Source organism: Pollicipes pollicipes, unplaced genomic scaffold (genome assembly GCF_011947565.3).
Source record: "Pollicipes pollicipes isolate AB1234 unplaced genomic scaffold, Ppol_2.1 Scaffold_4002;HRSCAF=4701_pilon_pilon_pilon, whole genome shotgun sequence".
Lineage (NCBI taxonomy): Eukaryota > Metazoa > Arthropoda > Thecostraca > Pollicipedomorpha > Pollicipedidae > Pollicipes > Pollicipes pollicipes.
In genome coordinates, this window is record NW_023596420.1 from 41,210,623 (window position 1) to 41,234,733 (window position 24,111).

Consider the following 24,111-nt stretch of genomic DNA (forward strand, 5'->3'; position numbering starts at 1 on the left):
GTGTCGACCCCACGCTCGGCGGGCCGCCGCGGCGCGCCCGGAGCCCAGCGCGCCTCGGGCTCGCGTGACGCGGCGCGCCACGTCGTCATCGGTTCGGTATCACAGCACTGGACAGCCGCGGCCGCGCCGTCAGCCCGTCAGCGGCGCGCGCTCCGTCCCGCGCCGACCACTTCTCCGGCACGCGCCGTCACGCCGCGCTGCGGGGAGCGCGCTGACACGCGCCGCCCTGCCCCGCCGCGGCGCCCGTCCGGCGGGCCGTCGACTGCCGACGGGCGGCCGGCGGGCCGTCGACTGCCGCCCCGACGGGCGGCCGGCGGCGGCGCGGCGCGTCACAATCGCGCCGGCTCGGCCAGCGTGCCGTAGTGGCGGTCGGCGCCGGCGGCGCGCAGCCCCCCGGATCTGCCGACAGCGGCGGGTTGGCGGGCGGCCTAGCTCTGGATCTCGTACCTGCCGGCGGGCTGCGGTCAGCGGCGCTCCCACCCCCTCCCTGGTTCCCCAACCCAATCCAGGCTTGTGGGTGGTTCAGAACATTTTCTGCAGATCAGGGTTTGCGACCGGTGAGGAGCATTTTCACGTTCTAAGTTAACTTGCGCAACGTCGAATACCACATTAACGTATGAAACATAGGACCAGTCTTAAGATCCAATCAGTTATCTTAGATCCGCGGGAAAAAAAACAGCAGGTTGATGCACACATTATGTACATGCCAGTAGTTAACCTTTCTTGTTAGAAGCCATTTCATGTGCCAGACGGGGAAAAGGCAAATAAAGAATCACCGTAGTCCAGGATTCGAAAACCGCAGAAGCAGACAAAACATGAAAAGCAAAGCACAACTGAAAACGATGCATGGCGGGGAGGGGGGCGGGGAACGCCACTGACACCGACAACACCGCAACCAAGCAGAAGATCACGCTGAACAACTGAATAGCGCCAATCACAGAACGAAACAAAAAAAAAATGAGGCGTGAGAAAAACCTAACTGGCATGACAGCCAGGTATCTCAACGAAATCGGCCAACGGTCTTAAAGTAACAAAGCAACACACACCGCTCCCACGGAAACGCGTGTGCGTAGCAGCGGTGCCCTGCGCAGATCCCCCTGCAGCCCGGTGCCAGGCCATTCCCGCAGCCAGCTTAACAGAACACAGGCAGATTCGGGACGTCGAGAAGCGTGCATGCCACAGTGAACGCCACCCAGGCCACCGAGCACAACGTGCAACTCCGTTGGAACGCGCTCCTCACATGCAGGCACCGTCCGCACTGCGCACAAGCCAAATCAAATGCAAAACGCAAGGAAAAATCCCGCCAGGACCAACATAGCTCGAAGCCGCAAACGCGTACGCACAGGAAACGCACGCGCGCGCGCACGCGCACGCACTAGCCGATTCAGACGAGCGGCCACCTGCCTCCAGCCATGCACAAACCCCATGCAGCACAACCAAGCTGGGGGTCGGCGCGTCGCCCAGCACCAGCGGCGGCCGGCCGGCGCCGCTCCGCCGCGCGCTGGCCGGCGCCGGCCGCCGCTCGCGTCGCCAGCCGACGGCGGCGGCGGCTCACCTGGGCGAGGTGAACACGAGATCGGCGCGCCGCTCCAGCAGCAGGACGGCGGCGGTGGCCAGCGCCGTGACGACCAACCCCAGCAGCAGGTGCAGCACGTCGTGGCCCAGCGACGGCTTCAGGAAGAGGCGCAGCTGGAACGTCACCCACTGGGACTCGGCCCAGGACGGGTGCGCGCCTGACGCCCAGTCGTAGTCTGCGGGGCGGCGCGCGAAGGTCAGGGCGCCGCCCGCAGGCCGGCTCGTCGCCTCGTAACGTCACGAGGCGTGCCGGTGGTGACTGTCGATGGTGAAGCGAACAAACGGGACGCGACGAGCCGAGCACTGGTGCCCATAACGCTTCGAACCAGAGGTTCTAACATTTACGAGCGGTCGTATTGGAACCTATGAGGAGTTTGGATGACGTCATATTTGCCTCGCTTGCTTCCCTGCTACGCCATGGGGTCGAGTGCGGTTCCTCCAAAGATGGGAGTCAGTTTCACCCCCGCCTTCCGCTTATTCATCTTCCCAACCCAAAGCAAGAAGGACACTCACACCCGGTCAGTGTCGCGGTATGGGGGGGGGGGGGGAGGGTGCCGCCACCAGCCCAGCCCAGCCCAGCCCAGCCCAGCCCAGCCCAGCCCAGCCCAGCCCAGCCCAGCCCAGCCCAGCCCAGCCCAGCCCAGCCCAGCCCAGCCCAGCCCAGCCCAGCCCAGCCCAGCCCAGCTCAGCCCAGCCCAGCGCATCCCAGCCAGTCACAGAGTTGCCCCGTCGGCACCCACCGTCTATTTCGAAGGCGGGGCTGACGGCGCGCGAGAAGCTGACCAGCGAGCGCGTGCAGTAGCCCTGCAGCGTGCCGTTCTCCAGCTCGCGCAGCAGCCAGCGATGCACGTACACCTGGCCGCAGAGGACCCGGTCAGTCAGGCCCGCACGGCGCGTCACGACAGGCCGCCGCCGCCGGGCCGTCACATGGCGTGACGCCCTCCTCCCCGGCGTCACAGTACCACCGTGATGGGACATTGCTGAGAGCACCGGCGGCCGACGGGGATGGGCCAGCGACACTTCAGGCGACACCCGCAGAGTCCGGCAAGCGTCTGTGCACACGCACAGCCGCTGTCAGCACTGCCGCACCGCGCACGTCACGTCCTGAATCGACGCAGCTCGCTCGAGCGAGGGCGTGCACACACGAGTAGAACGCGGTGACGGTGATGTCTGTCCGTCCATTCCCACACAGCGGCCTGCAGACAACACCGGGCGCAACACGCGCAGTCGTCGGCAGCGGCTTCACCTTGTCCTTGTCATCGGCGCACTGGTCGGCGCTGGTGACGTTGGCCAGCGTGGTGCCCGTCGCGTTCGCCAGCATGTTCTGCGTGAGCTCCATCAGGTACGAGTGGCGCGTCAGCTGGCCCGCCACCTGTCGGCCGCGGCGGCGCGTCACACCCCGTCACGCCGGACCCGGGCGGGAGTGACGTCAGCGGCGCGTCACCGCCGGTCAGCGCGTGGCGTCACGTCGCGTCACGTCACTGCCGCCGCAGCCCTCACGGGACACTGTGACAGCGGCTGCGGCCGGTCCGGGCGCCGTGTCCGGAGCTCCTGATGGGCGGTCGGTTCGCCCGCCCACAGGTCAAACCATTATGCGCGGTTAACACTTCGACCAGCTGCGGCACACGCTACCGCCAGCAGCGGCCGCCAGCCCGCGGCCGGCCGGCCGGCCGGCTGGAGAGCCATCGGAGCGGCCGCCAGTCTCACCGACACGTATGTGGGTATCGGCACGTCCTTCTGCCACTCCTCGCGCAGCGGCTTCTGGCTCAGCTGTTCGTCCATGACGCCCCGGAACAGGGAGCAGTTGGAGCGCTGCAGGTAGCACTCGATCAGGCCCCGCAGCTGAAACGGCGGCCGGCCACGGGCGTCAGTCGGGGCCGCCGAGGCCGGCTCGGGCCTCGCTCGAATGGAGACGGACACCGGGCAGTGGAACAGCGGGCGCGGCTTTGTGACGGGACCTGAGACCAAGCCAGCCAACTCGCTAACACCAGGACGAATACAGAGCCGCGAGGAGGCGCTCTCGAGGCGCGGGTCCGCGACCAATCGTCTCTCGACGTCTCTCCACCTGCGGCCGCCGCGTCCACGCCCCACACGCCTGCCGCACGCCGGAGCGCAGCGGCGGCGCCGGCGCCATCTGTCGGGCCGACGACCGCAGCGGCGGCGGCGGCGGCGGCGGGGCGGACCCTGCCGAGAGGGCGGCCTCACCCACTCCGGGTCCACTTCGACAGGCGGAGGCTCCTGGCCCGACATGGTGGCGTAAACGGCGCTGGCCACTGTCCGCGTCAGCCGACTCAGGTGCTCCACCAGGTCAGCGGCCGCCGCCTCCGCCCCCACCGTCGACGCCACGTCGTACACGCTGTGGTAGTGGCTGGAGGCAAGGGCGGCGACGGCGTGGGGGGATGCAGTGTGCCGGGAGGCACAAACACACAGCATTATGTGACAAAGCAACATATCTATGGTCATTCAGGTCTACCACTGAACTGCAAAACCAGCTCTATCAATACACCACAGGGCAATGCATGGGTTCCAGCCCCAGCGTCATAAAGTTGGTCTACGCCTACCCACCCACAAACTTCGTGCAATGTTAACCTGTCCTTCCAGCGCTGATGACCCATTTCACCTTCACCTTCCTTTTCTGACTGCACATCCCCCTCCATTTCAACCACCCAATGTCACGTCTTCGCCACCGCACCAACATCACCCACGCCCACCGGCCACATCCTCCACGACTCGGTGTTGGCCCGCCGGCCGGCCGGTGGCGCCCACCTGTTGGTGTAGGCAGCCGCGTGGTCGGCCACCACCACACCCGGCACGCTGGCGTTAGCGCGTAGCAGCGTGTGCAGCGAGGCGGGCGGCAGCGGCGTATCGGCGCCCACCTCGGCCAACGGCAGGTTGTTGGCGGCGCCGAAGTGCGTCAGCTGCTGCATCAGCTGCTGTACCTGGCGGCGGAGGACGACAGCTGACGGGCCGGCGGTCTGGCGCGGGACGGGCTCCGCCAGACACTCAGAGCAACGCCGCCGGTGGGAGCTGCCAGAGGGGGCCACGAGCCAACGCGCTGACGCTGCGTCACATCCAGCACTGAAAACGCTGCCACGTCACGTCCCTGCTCCCCTGCTCTCTTCTCCCTCATCCCCGCCGAAACCCCGCGGCAGGCAGGGGTTCAGCGGCGGCGACTGTCTCCACACCCACCCCGCTGCCGCCACGTCCCCCACCGCGGCCCGCACCCCGCCCTGCGCCGCTGGGCGCGGCGCACCTTCTGGTTGACCTGGGCGTCGGCGGCGCGCGATACCGGGTCCGAGTGCAGGTAGAGCTGGCGCGCGCGCGCCAGCTGACTCAGCTCCAGATAGGTATCCACGTCGCCGAGGTGCAGCAGCGGCGGCCGCGTGACGGAGCCGGCCGCCTCGTCCTCCTCGGCCACGGCCAGCGGCGGGAACTTGTCGTGTGCCATGTCGTACACGAACCGGTCCGAGCCGATGTAGTCGAAACTCTCCTGTGGACGGCAGGAGGTCAGGTCAGGTCCAGTGATTCAGGTCAGGTCAGGTCAGGTCAGGGGCTAAGAGCTGACGCTCACGTCAGCCGTGGCCAGGCCAGGCGGGCACGGCCCTTGAGAACCGGCACAGCTCAGCTGTTGCTGCCAAAACCACGTTACGTCATTCGTTCTTAAAGCTTGAGAATCCGATGCATAACAGCGTGGCTGGTCAATGAGCACCACCGGTTAACCTTTCTGTCACTCAACGCGGCAGCACTCATCAAAACCATTGCCGTGCAGACGGCAAAACTGCACAGCAAACCCCAAATCCACGAAATCTGATCCACTGAGACCGCTCACCGCCGGCCTAAATGCACGAGGCGCAGCGCAATCAAGACACGGCTCGGACCTCCGTTCAGCAGGACAAATCAGCCACCCCGCCCGCCGCCGCAGGCCGCCCCTGCGCCACGGCACCCCGCCAACTCACCCCGCTAAACAGCATGAACATGACGTTCATACGCGGTTGCTGCGGGGTCGGCATGTGGGCGAGCGCACGCGCCACCGACACCAGCGCCACCATGCCGACGGCGGCAGAGTCGGCGGCCGGCGCCAGCGCGTCCCACATGGTGGCGCCGTCAGCGCGCGCCGCCAGCAGCAGCGTGGCGCCGTTGGCGACTGCCGGCGCCGGCCCGCCGCGGGGCAGCAACGTGCCGAACACGTTGACCGAGCCCATGGGCATGCAGTAGACGGTATTCTTGGTGTTGATGTACTGGTCTTGGGTGCGACGCCAGCAGACCTCCGTGTTGCCGGCGGCCGACATGAAGGTGCGCATTTCGGCCGCGCAGTGGGGCCACCCAGCGTCAGCCGCGTTGTAGCGCGAGTGGCACTGGAACAGGAGATGACCAGTGACACTGGGGCAGGTCACAAGCCAGTGGCACTGGTGTCACACTCGTCACTATCTTCGGCGACGCCAGAGAAACGTGGCAGTGGTTGCCCCGTTGTTTATATCAGCTGACAACCCGGACCCCCGTGCAGGGCGACACAAGCGCAATTATCTGCACCTCAGAACCCATGCTGTCAAGATGCTGGCTGCGGCCGAGAGGCCGGAACTAGCACTGTTACGCTAGTTGTGCTGGTCCGGTGTGAAACATCGGTGCCGGCATCAAGGTGATGCCGACCCAGACTGACATACAGGGAAACGCGTCCAGAAAGGGACGAATTACAAAGAGCGAGCAACGCTTTGTTGTCAGGTTGCACAATATATCTTATATGGTCGGGGCAGCTCTCCGCAGACATATCAACGGAGAGCGATAACGGCATTATGAGACCAGTTGGTTTATCTGCCGTCAGTGGACAGATAGACGTACCGACAGCGATCGCTCATTTATCATTTGGATACTAACAACACCTGCCCACCATAAACATAGTAAAAACAAACCTTAAACACACACAGTTATAACCAGATACCATATATACAAATATATGCATATATATATATATATATATATATATATATATATATATATATATATATATATATATATAATATATATATATATATATATATATATATATATATATATATATATACACACACACACATATATATATATATATATATATATATATATATATATATATATATATATATATATATATGCCACGCGCCACCACGCGCGCTGGCAGGTGACCGACTAGTCTTTAGTGTACGCCTCGCGCCGCTACACTCGAGCAGACCACAGGTCAGTGACACCGGGGCAGTTCACAGATCAATGACACTGGGTAGGTCACAGGTCAGCGACACTGGGGCAGTTCACAGATCAATGACACTGGGGTAGGTCACAGGTCAGCGACACTGGGGCAGTTCACAGATCAATGACACTGGGGCAGTTCACAGGTCAGCGACACTGGGTAGGTCACAGGTCAGCGACACGGGGGCAGTTCACAGATCAATGACACTGGGGTAGGTCACAGGTCAGCGACACTGGGGCAGACCACAGGCCAGCGGCATTGGGGTAGGTCACAGGTCCGTGGCACCGGGGCAAGTCGCAGGTTAATGACACCGGGGCAGGTCACAGGTCATTGGCATTGGAGCGGAGGTCAGCGTTACGGGAGCGGGGACGGTTGGTCTATGGTACGTTACGGGGGTCAGTGGCGATGGAGCGGCTTTTACTGACACAGAAGCGGAGCAACAGCTAGGTTACTGATGAAGAATAGAAAGAGTGCAACGCCGTCTGCCGACGTATAAGCATTGACTGCCTCATTCGCTCTATAGCTAAGGGTGGGGAGGTAGTGCATAATTGCACCGCCTTAACACCGTGTCGTTCTTTGGATGAGCAGCATGCTACCATCCGCACGAAATGTGCAGATTTGCTTATGACGTCACCTTTCATGGCAATCGCCAAATGTTACAAAGGGCAGTGCATTTTCATTTGGCGCGTCGAGCCAATGTGTAGCTTTTTTTGCACTACCCCTGCAACGCCACCAGGCCGCGGGGATGGACGGAGATTTCGGACCCCCGTGTTTTGTGAGGTCCAGAGAAGCCGCCAACAAACCTTTCAATGAAAAAATAACGGCAAATTCTGCACATGAAACGGCATGCTAAGGTTTCATGCGCTGTTCGTCCGCGCGTCGTGTCGCATATGATTTGTCTCATTCTTCAGTGTAAACAAGTATAGTAGTAAAAAAAACAAGTATACAAATATAAGTGTAAACAAGTATAACTCAACAAGAATAATTAATTTACTTTGGCAGTTCGCAGCCAGCTTTTCACTACGAAAGGTGTGCCTTACATTCGGTAGCTTGTAAGCGTAGAGTTTATACATGCATTCGAAAGTTGCTTACGGTATTTGTTAAAATAAAGCCAAAACCTTTTTTCTCAAAATCAATCAGTGGAATTCAACTTTTGTTTTTCCAGAGAATTTCAATGGTAAATCTCAAGAAAATCCCAAGGGTACGAGGGAATAATCAGCATAAGCCCATTTTTGTATGAATATTTGAGCATAAAATGATTAAAAACGATGGTTTGCACATTTCATATCAAAATCCAACTGTTCTCAGTCAATATTCCTCTCCCCACGCTCAAGTGTTCTCTTTTTTTAATTTATCAAGATCGTGCACTTAGTTTGTTAAACAACTTCATACATAATCCACCATTGGCAACTAATGCCTTTTTCAAAGCTGCGGACTGACCTTGAGCTAATTTTCTTTTTTTAATGGAAAAATAAGACACTTATCCCCTAAAAGTCAAAATTTTACAAAGACGCACTCAAAGCGTCGCAAACCAACTGAGATTGACGCCACACCCTAAGCCGTGCGGTTAACAAGGATGAGACCCAGGTCGGGACACAGCACACAGACACACCTCCTCGCTCAATCCAGTCCACCACCGAGCCGCGACTTCTGGCGATGACTGCTAAAAATGGCTATGACATAAGGCAGCAGAAAATGACAGCTAAGCCCACTTCGTTTTTATCTTTATTTACAGCTTTTTCAGAAGTCAAGTTTATGCTTTCTCAAGTGCATCAGACGGCATGTCCAAATCTATGGCCGCTGTAAGCTAGAAGATTTGGGGGTGGGGGGAGTCAAAATCCTCCTAAAAATAGTGCGCCTCTTCCATTCAACATTCACAATATGACTGTTTTCATCTGACAGCTCAATGATTATTTCCTGAAAAGATGACAAGGCCACCGTCAATGTCTCGAAATCAGAACAATTTTGGTGAGCCGTCGTGGATTCAGCTATTACTGAATCGTACACATGAATTCACTTTCTGCTTGCATAATGTTATTCCTCAACGGGACCTCATCATCTCTTGCCGTTTTGCAGTAGCAAATGTATGCTCAGTGACCCACACCGTAGCATGCGGCCGCCAGCGCAACGGGAGACTGAAGACGCTAACTGAGGGCTGACCAGACGAAAGGAAGAGCTCACTGAGGGCTGACCAGACGAAGGCGAGGTCAGAGGCTCACTGAGGGCTGACCGGATGAGGGTGAGGTCTGAGGCTCACTGAGGGCTGACCGGATGAGGGTGAGGTCTGAGGCTCACTGAGGGCTGACCGGATGAGGGTGAGGTCTGAGGCTCACTGAGGGCTGACCGTATGAGAGTGACGTCTGGGGCTCACCGAGAGCTGACCAGACGAAAGCGAGGTGAAAGGCTCACCGAAGGCCGACCGGAACGAGACAAAGTCAGAGGCTCACTGGGGGCTGACCACAGAGGCGCGTGCAGCCACTCACCTCAAACACGTCCCTGATCTGCGACTCGTTCTTCAGCAGGATGATGGGAAAGCTCCAGTGCCGCTTAAACATGCCTGAGCCGGCCGGGTTCCACGGGTTGTGTAGGGAGTAGTTGTATTCTTTCGGGTTCTTGTCCGGTTGGTAAAAACCTGAAAAGGAGCACCGTTATCACGTTCACTGGACGTGGGGCCTAAGACCACCAAGCCCCTCCACCTGGGGTAATCCTGCAATCCTTGTGAGCCACTACATGTATGACGCTGAAATGTAAGCCACTGAGTGTCTAGCATGCATGACATTGTGGTGGGCGGGGAGGTTCTCTGATGTACTTGCGCGCCAATTCATAAATCATAATGCTTGAAAAATTGGTCGCTTCGAGCCTGGTGAGTCTTCGCCCATAGTGGTGGATTCCTGGTCAGTTGCTCGTGCGGGAGGTCGGGGGGTCTCGAGGGGAGAGCCTCGCCTCCGCTCAGCCAGAGGGGCCCCAGCTAATTAGCAGCCTCGTGGACTGCTTGGAAGGCGAAGGGTTGTCATAAAGTGTTTGCCATGTCATGCATCCTGAATCATCTGGACCGGGCCTCCTCTACCCTCGAGCTCTATAAAACTCAAGAGCTCTACAAAAACTATTCACGGGCGTGCGTTCACGGATTTTGAGGAGAAATTCTCAGGCGGCCTCCTCGAAAAAATACTCGCAGTTTGGCTAGGCTCTTGGGCGTGATTTTCCAACGGGCCTGCTGTGTTTGGGCGGGAAGAGGGCACGTGGAACCACACCGCAACCTATCCGCAGTGGCAATTATGGCTTTAGGACGCTTCAGCTGCGCGGTCATACAGCGCCTACCACTGCATCTTATCCATATTCCCTTCAGCTCTATCTACTGTACTTCTCTATCTTGGAGAAATCGTAATTTGCCATTCTTGTAGCATTTCGGGGTCTCGGAAAGCGAAGGAAACGCCATTTTTGGGGATCATAGAGGCCAACCGGAGCAGATCGCGATGACCAATTGTATACAAAGGGTACCTACTCGCGCTTTTAGGCGCTACCTTGGTAGGTAGGCATTTTTTCAGACAAAATTAACTTGTGAAAGGCACTTGAGTTTTCGTTAAACGTGGTTTAATTTGTTGTTTGTTGCGAAACAGCAATATTTTCCAACCATTCAGCAAAGATTGGTTTGAAGTCAGTTGTGAGGTTTTTCATGAGCTCCGCAAGCAGACCACTTAGACGCCGCGGTTCTTTCCAAGTATGCCCCAGGATGCTTCGGCTACCTCATCGACACCAACTTCATCTTTTGGAGAGGGATGCGCCCAACGGTGTGCCGGCTGTAATCTGCCGGATGTGCAGTGACGCAAATAAATAAAACGAAAACCATGGCTGCCCCTTGCCTACATGAGGAGATCAAGCTATTTCAAACACACACTCTCAGTCAGACGGCGTAAGACAGTCTGGCAGACACTATTCTGGATCCATGCCCCAATGTTTCCGAGTACGCGTGGTGTGGACGGCGTCTGAAGAGTAAAGTTGGGAGTGAGGAACGGCTACATGCCATGGATGCAGGTCTTACCCGAGTTGGACCGATGAAAAACTCTGGATGAATAGAGGACCTCCAATTCAGTGACGTGCTAATTTATCCCAGCACAAGGCCTCCTGGTCCGGAATGGAGGAATTTTGGAACAGGAGGCTCCTTCATACATAAAGGGACCTCCTAATCCAGACCGGGCGTATGCTGATTTATACAGAGGGCTTGCTAATCCAAGAAGTATGGGCCTTCTAATTCATAAAGGGAGCCTCAATCCAGCAAGCCGCGACACAAAACGGGTCCTCCTGATCCACCATTCGGTTTTCGCCTTCTGCCTACTTGACCTGCCCTCCCCTGACCTCTAGCCCTATTGACTCGTTGTTTAGCTGACTTATTGCATTTGACCTTTGTCGTTTTATTTTCATCCGTGTTTTTGTCCTTTTGAAATAATGACTTGCTAACTCATCTATTCGGCATTCATCCCCTCCGACTTTTTGCCCGCTCAACTTGGTATTCAATTCCTCTTGGTGTCTTCTTGTTCGACTTTTTTCTTTTGACATTTTGCGAACTGACTTCGACTTCCTGACTTTTGACCCTCTGCCCGGTTACCCTCACACATGTCTGAACCACCCATGCAGACGCTATAACCTCGTTGTGTACGCTGCGGTGAATTTCACTGTCAAACTTTCCAGCCCGGCAGCACTGAAGTCTGCGATGCCTCGGGGCCATCCAGCCGGCTGGCCTTGGACCGAACGTAAGCTTGCCGACAGACCTGCTATGGCACGATGATCTGCTCACACGGGAACGCCCGGTGGGATCTCCGGCCAACCGCGGCCGTCTGGAGGCCCAAGCAGCCGTTCGCGACCTCCCACCAGTCCGCCGCCATGATCAGCTCAGTGTGCACCGTCTGTGTTCTCCTGCCGGTGAGCTGTGTCCGTTTGTGAGGCGCTCGGGCACTGTGCAATGATTTCGGCCACGGGGCCTCGCTTCGGTCGGAACGTCACCAGCGCGGTGGGGACGTACTCTGTTACAAGCGTGACTGCGGCCACTGTGATCTCGGGAGAATCCAACATCGCGTGAGACATGGCCGCTTGGTCAGTTGGCCTTGAAAAAATGACCATTGTTTACATCGGAGCCATGGGAGGCTGGTTGATATTTACGAATGTAAGCTAGACTGTGCCCGAAACGTTGACATCGCTTCCTTGGCAATGCAGCGAGACATTCCTACGGGTCGGGGCAATAACTCCTCCCGTTTTGCCGTGATATCTCACACACTGTTAGCGTCGTTGCAATTTGGCCGCCCGAGCTCACTGCCATTTTACACGACGGGCCATTTACCTACCGCCAAGTCATTTTGGTTTACACGATGCAAATGTGGATAATATCATGAATCAAATGCTCTCTAAGCCGCTGGTGCAGTCCGCAGCCTCTGTACCGCATCGGCGAGGCGTCGGGGTGAGGCTGACCACCACTGAGATAGCAAGAGACGCGGAGGCCGGCTGGTCCAGTGGAGCTGAGATGGCAACAGACGCGGAGGCCGGCTGGTCCAGTGGAGCTGAGATGGCAACAGACGCGGAGGCCGGCTGTTCCACTGGAGCTGAGATAGCAAGAGACGCGGAGGCCGGCTGGTCCAGTGGAGCTGGAGCGGTCAGCCGGCTCTCGGGTGGGGGGGGGGGGGGGGGGGATAGCCTCAGGTGACGCGGTGGCGCCAAAGTCCGACCCATCATTCAGCCGTGTTGACGAAGGGTTTACGACAGATCGGTGGCTTGGGCTAGCTTGCGCCAATAACCACGTCCATAACAAGGCTTCAGAGCTGATTCCCTGCTGCTCGCCGCGCTGCGCACAATGACGGAGCACTATGTTCATGACTCTGGCACCTGACGGCGTCGTTTCCTGTTCCAGGTGTTGGGCCTGACGTACGGGATGCCGCCGCCTGCGGCACCTCACCTGGTCACGGCGCCCAACTACTACGCCAACATCAACGTGGCGACTGCTCCGGACGTGGCCCGGGAGAGCAGCAGCGCCCCTGGCGGCGGCCAGCTGAACGTCATCTCCATCCTGCGGCCGCACACCACTGTTTCCGGTACCACGTGGGGCGGCGTTGACGGCGCCGGTGGCCCAGCTGGCTCCAAGGTGGTGTGGCCTGGTTGTGCTCATGAGCCGTCGCCCTGTCGCTCCGGACAGGGCGACAGTCGCTGCTGTTACAGTGTTCAGCGACAATACCTGCTCCCAGGGCACAATCACGGTGCCCGGCGGCTGTCTGGTGTTCATATGACCCGCGGGACCCACGGAGGACGGAGCGACGGAGCGACGGACCCACGGAGGATGGGGCGAGAGACAGCCAGCGAACAGGAGACAGAGATGCGGAGAGACAGCCAGCGAACCGCGACAAGCTCATGTCAAGTGGTGCACACCATGGATGTTCAAAACTGGTGCAAGCTCACAGTGCTGCAAGGCGCACATGGATCGTTATATGCCGAAATACCACTGTGGAGGCAATCCGTGTTAAAAATTATGAATAAAAAGGTATTAGAAATCTGAGTAAAGATGCTGGGCAAATCATGGCGCCGTGGCCACCTGCGAACAAAACAGCGCTTTCAAACGTAAGTCGTTTAGCCAGAAATATGCTGGGTAGAGCGGATATAGTCCGTGGAATGACTTCCTCCCTTGTGTCTTTTGTCACAAAGTCACAGTCACACACTTCTGTCACTTGCTCCTTTTGCCTTTTGGTACTGCATAGGGCATTTCTTGTTCAGACAATTAGCCAATAACTATGAACCAGCACCACTGTACAGGAAAGCCGACGGCAACGACAAAAAAACGATCGCAAAATGGGACCTGAGATACCTCAAATACCCGCGATCACGGGTGGGGGGGGGGGCAGTTTCTCCACGCAAGAGGCTATCTCCGGAAGGGATGCACAGGAATCGGATCACATTGGGCTACAAAGCTTCTGCGGTGGCCGCCTGCTGGATGAGCTAACTCACGTGTGGCGTGGGCTGTAAATGAGCTAGAAAATGGCCAGGCAACATGGCGGGTTTCGAAAATATGTGAATTTCCTTTTTTGTCCAATGGCGTTAATCGTAATGCGTGTCGGTGTGAGTGTTATGTTGGGTGGGGCAGAGAGAGGAACTTTGATATACTCGTTGTGCAAGCCATTTATCAACCATCAGGACAAGCAAGGCATCGGCGGATTATCCCGTATCCATCCACATCATCTTCCTGGGCTACTCGATGAACGACGGATAATTTGCTGACTCGCACAGTGTGGAACAGAGATACGATGCATAAGATGATCAGATGCTCTGGACACAGAACCTAGCGCGTCCCCATGGCTCAGTTGGTCAGAGTGCCTGCCTCCCGGGTCGCCCACCAGCGGCGGGGTGTGCTTCAGTCGCTTTAGGCGCTCGCCATTTACTGGTGACTGGGATGACCCGCGGCCGGTAGCAGAGGACGTGCCGAATGTCAAAGATCGGGACGGACCAAGCCGAACATTGCGGCACATTAATCTCTCGCAGCGCCGTCGTTGATCCGGGCGTTCGCAGCAGGACAGCGGGATCAGGGCTCAGACGCACACTCCGTGCGACCAACAATTGTAAAGACATCAGTGTCGGCGTGACAGGGCGTGAGGGCGTGGCAGATGCGCCGGGCCGCTCAAATTGAATTTGTGTAACCAAAGTTCGCGGGAGATTCCCCCGGGCTGTAATCTTGCTCGCAACAACGGCCACTCAATGCAGCACATTTCACCGGAGAGCACATCACGCGGCAACTGCACGCTGCATGGCACTGGACTGGCAAATGTGAGAGTTGCTGATACCGTTTACCGAAGGTTTCCGGCTTCGCCAACGTAGCTTTTGGCATCAGCTACGTGACGACTGGCATATCCACCCGGTAATGCCTGGCCGGTCCCACGCCGTTCATGGCTCCTTTCTAGTCTGTAGCTTGGCGGTTGGTGCAAATCACGACTGGGCCTGTGGAATGCCTGTACAGGAGTTCCCCTAGGGGAGGGGAGGGGGCTGGAGCGTGCCACCGCGCGGTCGCGACGGCGCCTCTGGCCAAGGCCGGGGTCGGATGGCCGCTATGTGTCGGTGGTCCGGCGCCGGCTGTGGGCGACGGTGAGGGGCCACGGTTTAGATGTGAGCGTGAGGCAATAAAGACGTGGGCGTGGTCAGGTTTGAATCGTCTCCTACAATGTCATAACTGATCAAGCATCTTAACACTTCGGGGTTAAAACATCAAGGCAACGACCGCAATAAAAAATAAAGTAAGCGCGGTAATTGCCACCGAAGCTGCAGGGCGGGCAGGTCTCAGAGAGATCAAACCGGTCCCCTTCCGGACCACGAATGCAGTGTTGCGCATCTATTGTAGCTGAAAAATGAGTCGGAGCACTAAGGCCAACGCACTGTCATGAAATCCGCTATCGTAATAATAACGCTGGAATGAAGGCAGTTTTCCAAATTTGTTGATAGTTCAGCAGTTTTCAAAATCTGAGTTCTTCATAAATGCAAATAACAAAATGTCATAATATTACATTACCAACCAATTAACTTAGTCATTCAACTAAGGGCAGCTTACACATTTTCCATACCCAACAATTCAGTGTTAAACAGCATCAGAAGCAACTCTTATTCTCGCACACGAGGTGATGAACACGGTAGATGATTTGGCATCCTACAGATGAATGACATGTCGTCAGGTAAGTACGCAATGGCACCACTGCGGATTTTGGAACGTCATTTCATGAGAATGAAGCCATTTCCACCCAATGGACTTCTACAACCTTGATATACCTATTTCTGGAACCGACGCAGTCTCTACGATTCTGCAGAGTATACGGTGGTACCATCGCTAAGTTTGGCACGCTGTTTCGTGCGGATTACGTTATTTCCAGACGAAAATGTTGATTCCATTGGGCATCGAGCGCCTTGATCCATCTCTTTCTGGCATTAACCTAGTCCTTATAAATAAAAACACGTAATCCATTTGACGTCGACTAGCCACAAAACTAGCTCCAGCGCCACAGCACGGCCCGTTCAGTACTGTTCTTTGAAAGGCTTATGTCTTTGCAGCTGCTGATCCTACCAGGCCACCATCATTACATTGCCAGCAACATCTAGCGCAAATCATTGAGGGTTGTGCTGTAATCTGTCAAGGCACGCAAATGCAGGTTGCTGGGTCGAGTGGTGCATTGCTTCCATTCCGCAACGTCGACGCTATTCCACCTTTCCATTTGATCGACACGGGAAACGTCGGGCTTCAGGTGGCGAAAAGGTTGAAGGCCGCGGTTTGGAAACAAATCCAGACCACAGCGTCCTGCCTTCGCAACGACAAGAGATAACTTTTGCCCAAGGAGAGAAACGAGCGTAATCCTACCGCCAAAGATCTAGATCCATGTGACCAGACGGCCATGGGTAAACGATGGATCCGCCCGGTGGCGTTCGGATCGATCACGATTGGTCGATCCACACGTCAGATCGCGGCAACCAGAGCGGGTGGACACGTGACACCAGATGTTATGGTGCAGGCGAGCGGGTCGCACATACATCACCCAGCGACCTCAACACTATCTTGGCCGAAGGTGGACCAACGACAGACCGGGAAGCCAATAGCATTACCGTTTTCAGAACCTGCGTCAAACACTACACCCAGATGTCAATGATTATCCGGATTACAATGCCTGATGATTACAATGCCTGATGATTGGCGTTTAGGCGCGTCGACTGCCGTGATCATTTTGTGTCCATGCTCATTGTGACTCATTTCCACCCAGCCTTTTTCCCAACACCCACACCAGCCACCATAAAACGTAAAGTCTTCCACGCGTCTTCAACTCGTCGAATAAAATTTCCGGGCTCCGGCAGACCCTAAGCCAACTAATATTCCAGCAGCATTATCTCCCGCATGAACGCCTAACATCAGTCCACCTCTGCCATGATGTCCTGGAACTTTCGTATAACTGGTCCATGCTTAACTTGTGAAAGAAGCTCTCATCTAATTCATGAATTTCCGACTATACGTCTGCCTATCTGACTGTCTGACTGTTCGTGTTCGTTTCGCCAGACGCACAGCACGGACAGCTGCATGGATTGCCGTGCAATTTGCACGTACGACAGGATCAACCTAAAATGCGATCCACGACATAAAATTACGTCCGACAGATACCGGTGTCCGTCACAGCGCGCGCCAAAAGGGTGTATTGTTGCATTTAGCACGGATACATTTTTGACTTAGACATTTTTCGTGAATGTAAGAAAAAGAAGGTAGACGAAGTCCAAGCCATTGAGAACATTCCGAAAGGCTCGAGCGACGGTGAATGCGGGGTCCCCACACGCGGGGAACTGCCAGCTGACACAAGCATCGGAATCCACGTGCGCCTTACAGCGCAGGGTGCTGAAAAGCGCACATGAATCGTTGCATACTGAAATACCACAGCGGAGGCCATCCGTGTTAATCGCAACGGGTCAATGCAATCCGCGCTACGCGTCTCCTTTGTTCGAAAATTGTGTACACGCTCGTGTGGGTCGCTTGCTGATTACTGTGTGCCAGCGCGGCAGCCGCCAGGCGGTAATCCCAGCACACCCGCTGGCCCCCGTTTGTTAAGGCTTTCGACGTGACTCTGGAGATCCCCTTCTAATTGGTCAACACTTGCCAGCACTGGTTGTCATGGATACCCATCACTGACGCCAAAGTTGGCGAGGCCGGGTGGAGGCCGTACCTCTCGACCGCACTATCTCGGCTAAAGGCATGTTGCGGTGAGGTAGGCGATGCGATACGCCATAAACTGCAGCAATCTGACACACGGCACTAACGATAATCCACATACCCCGTTCTGCCTGTCAATTTTCTCCATTTGGTGTTATCCACATTAAGAGCAAGAATCCTGGCGAGTCCCGTATGATTTGCCTGAGACGGACCATGTCATATCATCCACTGGCTTAGTTGGAGAAAGTCCATGTCATATCACCCATTAATGACTTGCGAACACTTGCCGAAAGCAGCAACGTAAATGCTTCTCTCGTTGTCACTTCTTCTCAAAGACACCATGGTGCCACTATGTGCACAGTTACCATCCTAGCCGATATTTCACTAGTCAGTAGACGGTAATCAGAAGTCGGGTTACCGTAACTCGAAATAGGCGATGAATACCCTGATTTTTCCTTAATGAGGAAAGTAAAGAGAGCATGCTTATCCTAAACAACCCGCATCGGGCCTTAAGCCACGGCACCTCCACAAACGTTCAAACTGGCATCTCCACACACGTTAAATCGATCGCAAAGTGTTTATGCGGCAGGATCATAGTAGGAATGGTTTGCGTGCTAATTTCCGCTGGTGTATGAACCCTTACAAAACGCCAGCACTATATTTAAGATCCACGTCAAAACTCTGGACTTCAGCAGGAAACGCACTGCCAAGGGTAATACACTTTGGCGCTATATGTCAGTTATAAATTTTTGCCAGAAAAAGCTCAGACAGCAAAAATACGCGACCGAAGCCAGAGACGAGTTAAATGAAATAGTTTAATGAGCTTAATGAACCCATCTCCTGCCGGCGAGCGGATGTACCTCGCCCCAAGCGACCCAGCGTCGTAGCGGTTGGCGTACTTCTCCCCAGGCACACTCACTGGAGACGCGGTTGGGCCAGACGTCGTCCTCGGAGAACTGGAAGGTGTCGGGTTGCCAGCTGCCGTCGGGCAGCGTCAGCAGCACACCCTTGACGTCACCTGCCGGATACGCGTGACGTCAGAGCGCGCGGCGAGCCGCAGCGATGCGCAGACGCTCGCGATAAACGCGAGGAGGACGCCAAGCAGGCCGCAAGTCACCGGATTACCCCTTCCCCACCAAAAATAGCACATGGCGACACCCAGCATGGCTTAACACACGGCCAACGCTCTTCGGCCGGGCCGCCGGGCTGTGAGAGCCCTGCCGGCGCGCCGCCGCCAGCCACTGACCTCTGTTCGGATCGGCCGTCATGGCCTCCAGCTGGCGCAGGGTGGCCACGCTGAACTGCGACCGAGGCAACACCACCACATATGGCAACTTATTGTCTGACGCCAGCAGCTGATCCAGCGCCGCCGACGTGTTCGCCACGCGCAGCAGGCCCACGTTGCCGGAGAAGTCGGCTGGTGGCAGGAGGATGCCGACGTCAGAGCCGTCTGTGCCAGCGACCATTGCCCAGTGGCGCCGCCGGCGGCCAGCGGCCAAAGCTGGCCCATTAGGCCACCGTCCATCGCCGCTAGTCCACGATATTCATCGCACAAGCCGGGTGCATGCACACCTGGGTTTGAATGTGTGCACAAGGATTTCCCTTAGTTTGCCACATAAGATAGCATGCCAGGACAGACTGTGCTTGCTAGCAGATTCCTCAAACACAACTGTCCCACAGAATTGTAAAGCAAATGATGATGTGAGGCCAAGAAACCAAAACTACAACATTCATCAGGCATTTGAAATAGGCTGATCCAGAACAAAATCATTGACATCCCAGGATGCCTATCACTTGGCCTATCTTGATGCAATGAGCAAACACACTGTCAATCATTCTTGTGATACCCATCCCTGGCTCATAACACACAAATGGTCTCTGCAGAGCTGCTGCAAAGTCCACTTCCAGCTCACCTCTGCATCCAAACTCATGTGTGGCATTGGTGATAGTGAAGCAGCTGTATGTCGCATCCAGATCCTGGTAAATTGTCTCCCAAATCCGATTTCCAGATGCTGTGGTGGAACATCACATGGTTAAACAGTAATGATGGCCTTATACAGACAAGCATGGGGTAGGAGGGAGAATATACCATGCGGAAGTCATTGAGAGCATCCTTAAACGGTGTCTTTTCTAGCAATACACAAATATGTTTGAACAAAATAAGTTGCCATAGTAATGACCCTAGGATACAGGAACTTTGCAACCAAGGAATCAGTTGGCAAAGACATTCAAGGGAAAAAATGTCACGAACATGAGAGCCATGAGCCATGAGCATGGAGATCGTCCACAACTTATGGTTCTCCACCTTCACTTTTACATCCATTTGCATGCAAGCTTTGATTATTTTTAGTGCCAAACACCCAGAAAAGTTTGTGCGAGTTCCAGTTGGCTACAAACCAATTCCCTGTGCTGGATGCCCACATGACATCAGTGCAATGATCCTCGCATTTACATGCACCAAACTCAGGCCATGTGAAATCATGATAAATTTGTACATCATTTGCTTCTTATAAATGCTCTTGGAGCATTTTTGCCTGAAATTACCTTCAAACATCACGCCAGGGCGGACATGTTCTGGATGTCATGCATTGTTTGGTGTATTCGAGTTAAGCATGGTTATGCTACTGACAGCAAAGTTCAGTTGTGAAGGATTGTTTTTAGAAACTGAAACTAGAAACTTGGTGTATGAAGGAAAAGGCTTGGTGTATGAAGGAAACTATTCTGGCACTGGCAGACAGGCACGGAAGTGTTAGATGGCTGTTGCTTACAATAACACTTGTGACAAACTAATGTCAAAATGATCACATGCCACATGGATTATGGCACAAGACAACCATTCTTGATCTTTCACTTTCAGGCATTCCTGAAATCTTGCATTCATATGGCTTGGCCATACAACTGATATCCTAATGCACATGCTGGCCATGATCCTTCTCCTAGCTGTATACTTAGCCTGGAGCCTGTTGGCATTGTTGCCCATTTCAAACAATTATAAAACATTTGATTAAGCTCAGATTAACCAAGGTCATGACAATGCACATATAAATAGGTGAACATACCGTAGCCGTATTACAAACCGATCAGCACGTATATTACCTGAACTGAGCAGCAGGATCACAACCACCGGGCATAGCTGGCAATTCATTCTTGCAAATTTGTCCAGTAGATCTCGGAAAATCCGTGATGATCTTGGTTTTTGTCACAACTTCGCTTGTCACCGGCTCATCCTACCCATTGCACACGCAGAACTCCACCCGAAAGCTTCCACGATTAGGGTATCAAATGACTCCCCGTGCAACAAGGGGTAATTTAAATGGTTGTGAAAATGCACAGGCAGTGTATACAAATACTTATTATCCCAAACCGGCGGCCGCGGCCAACACCCCAACAGCGGACAAACCACACAGGCGGTGTTGGCGACGATCAAGGTGATGATAAAGCCAGCTGAGAGGAGGGGACTAAAATGCCGACATACTTAGCAAACATAACCGTGGTGAATAACTGTTTATTCAATCGCTTTAAAACAGTCACAAATCAATTGTCATGCTTAAATCAGTATGCAAAAAGAAATATGGTTATCATGGTGTTTTTTTCCGCAAGGTATCATTTTTTAAAAATTATTGGGGGCCGAATCAAAGGCCAGACAACCTACCCCCCCTTCCCATCCACTTTTTTCTCACCGGATTTAGCCCACTTTATTTTGATTAAACGCAATCTTTGTTTCAAGCAGTATAGAAGTCATGCAAGGTTGCATCCATGGAGCAGGCACTGGACGCACGCGTCCCCTCTAGTCGGCACGTGAACGCGCCCCTGGAGAGGCCACCTCAGAGCGCCGATGGCGCTCTTCCATGGTGGTCATGGAAAGCGGTACGCATTTCGGTTGTGGGGAACGTGGGCTTGGTTAATCATAAAGGACCTAGGTCGCCCCGTGTTCCAGAGTTTTTCACCTTAACCTCACAAACCATTGCGTGCCTTATGGCGCTTAGTATGTGAAGTTTGTTGCATCGTTGATCCCCTCAACTGTTAGGATCCGTATCTTGTGGTGAGAGCAATCATGACTTTTAGTGATGAGAGTGGTACGAGACGCCACTACGCAGAAAGAACAAAGATAGTCTCTGTGTTGTGATCATCTTTTACCAGCGTTTTTTTGTAGCATTCCAGCCAAAAACAATGGGGGGTAGGCCAACATTAGGGGGCCAGGGCCCTCAAAAAAAAATCGACACCCGTGGGAAATGCCATCACTTCCATAACCGAGCAACTCCGACATAAGAACCTATCGTTCCAATGACCGGAAAACCCTCGTCATTCGATCCGTAATACCTAACTACCTTCGGCACGTGTGCAAACGGTGATCCTTGGTCAAATAAACAACTTTCAATGACAAATTTGACAACTCAATAGGAAATTTTAACAAATTTTGCGTTTTTGCTTACAGCCATCTTAGGTGTCATAGCCTTTTCCTATTTACAGCTGGGGGTGTCATCCTCTCCCCCAACTTGGGCTTCGGTTTCTCGACTTTGGGAAAGGGGGATACATTTGGGAGAGAAAACTGCTTGTTGGTATGTCTAAGGGGGCAGGCTGGGTATTATATTTCATTGTTTAGCCCCCCCCCCCCCCCCCCACCCCCAACTCATTTTGCAGGACTACGCCCCTGCTCCATTTGGCATTAAAAAATTTACCGTCCGATCCGCCCTATCTGCCGATACCTGATTCCCACTTGCTGCAGAGATGTCTATGTCACGGTGTCATGAGGGGCTCAGGACAGCTTGTTGCGCAATTCGCGTCGCCACCGCCAGGTGGCAACAACAGCCGTGGCAAGTGGCAGGCAGCGGTCAGGGCTGTGTTCAGGCGTTCAGGCGTCAGGCGTTCAGGCAGGCGGTGTCCGGAGTTCTGACGTGGCTTCTGGGGCACTCAGTACCGTGGCTTCTCCGGAGTAGCTACAAGAGTGCTGGGCAGGGTCATAGTTTCACAAAATGAGTTGTAGTGGTCTGGACAAAGAAAAATTGTGGTCCACTTTCTTCTCTAAGTTGAGGGTCTGAAGACCGCCCCCCCCCCCTCCCAGCTGAATGAAAAACTGCACCCCTGGTGTTGGGCTTAAGAGGGTTTCGGTTGTTTCGGGGCGGGGCTGAGCCTAGTCCCGGTCCCGGTTTTGCGCCGTAGGCTTTGGGTTTAAATGGCTCAAAGCGCTTTTAGCATTCGGAGCGGTTTCAAGACAAGAGTAAATCAATTAAAGTAAAGGCCGGATAACGCACGCATTAACAAGAGTACGCACACATTAACTACGCGTACGCAATGGTTGTAAACAATTGCGCGATCATAAAAACTCAAAACTGACGAAGTTGGTTTGACAAAAACGCATACGTAGAGGTTCGTGAACAGCAGGGGCATATGTGCGGGTGGCCCTGGGTGCACTCCACTTTCCGAGAATGATGAGAATGATCTGGCGATGCCTAGAGAGACTTGGCTTCGGGATGGTAGACGATGCTCCTATGGGGAGTGTTCCAGGGCCAGATTGACCACCAGGGTACGAAATAACGCGCCGGCAGCTCTTAAATGTCGCTGAATTTGGTTTGGAGGGATGACCTAGGGCATTCATTTCAGTGAGTGCTACCCAGCCTCTATCCAGTGTAAGGTTTAACAATGATGCTCGTGGGCGATGTTTGGCCGGGTGCAAACAGGGTCTTAACCAAAGGGGTGTACCAAAGTGGGTCCAGCTGATGCACCAGCCTCTCTGGAATCCGGTTTATTGTACATAAGGTATCGTATACTGGGTGTCACCGACGCGTCTTCCTCCCGCATCTCACAAGCGAGCTGGCTCATCGCGTCCGTCAACTGGAGTCCTTGGCCTGCTCAAGGGCGTCAGGTGAAGTCGTTGACAGAGACGTCGTCAGGGTGAGAGATAACGGAGAGCACAGCAAACTAGGGGGGGGGGGGGATGATCCGCAGTAGATATGTTGTTTATATCCAGTCCCCTGCATTCTAGGGTCATCTTGCAAAGCCCCAATTGATTTGAACTTATTCGCTGGTCATCTCAGACCGCTAAGGTCACGATATGAAAAGTTAGGCTAGTCATAACGCCTGACGTGACCTATGGAGTTGTCATCGTCCACTGTCATCCCCTGCCCCCCTCCTCTCCCAAATGAATAGATGTGATGCGCCTTCCCACCCCCCCACCCCCCACCCCCACCCCCCCACCCCCACCCCACCCCCCTGAAGTTCGAGTTCACACTAAGCAGTGTTTGTTGTGTGAACACCATACCACCGATCGTGCAAGTTCAGGTCAACAGCAGGTTGGTGGCGAAAGACTAACGTGCCGTAAGGCACACACGGTCGGTCATGCTCTTTGATGTCACCTGACCTTTAGCACGGTCGCTGCCATCGGCCGCAAACAATGTTTGTCAAGGACAAATGGCGAGCGCCTAAAGCGGTTCGAACCCACCCCGCCACTGGTGGGTGGATCGGAAGGCAGGCGCGCTAAGAGAGCTTTCGGTACGGATATCAAATGTGTTTCGTTTTAAGTCTATTATGTAGAAGCATGTTATTCATGCAACCTGAAAAGTCCCCCTTTTATTCACTTCTTCCCCTTTTTCAAGCTCGTAGCGTTTTTATTTCTTGTCAC

General features: G+C 54.7%; 1 protein-coding gene across 1 annotated transcript; it reads right to left on the minus strand.

Moving 5' to 3' along the window:
• Nucleotides 1–364: 364 nt before the first annotated feature.
• LOC119094018 (nicastrin) lies at nt 365–20,891 on the minus strand. Its single transcript, XM_037217074.1, has 14 exons — nt 20,589–20,891; nt 19,406–19,504; nt 18,739–18,909; nt 18,412–18,510; nt 9,280–9,428; nt 5,532–5,930; nt 4,829–5,065; nt 4,342–4,514; nt 3,781–3,943; nt 3,283–3,417; nt 2,822–2,947; nt 2,316–2,430; nt 1,556–1,751; nt 365–447 (listed from the first exon to the last, which is right to left on the minus strand). The coding sequence occupies exons 1-14, from the start codon at nt 20,635–20,637 to the stop codon at nt 429–431; spliced, it is 2,130 nt and encodes a 709-aa protein (XP_037072969.1). The 5' UTR covers nt 20,638–20,891; the 3' UTR covers nt 365–428.
• Nucleotides 20,892–24,111: the final 3,220 nt, after the last annotated feature.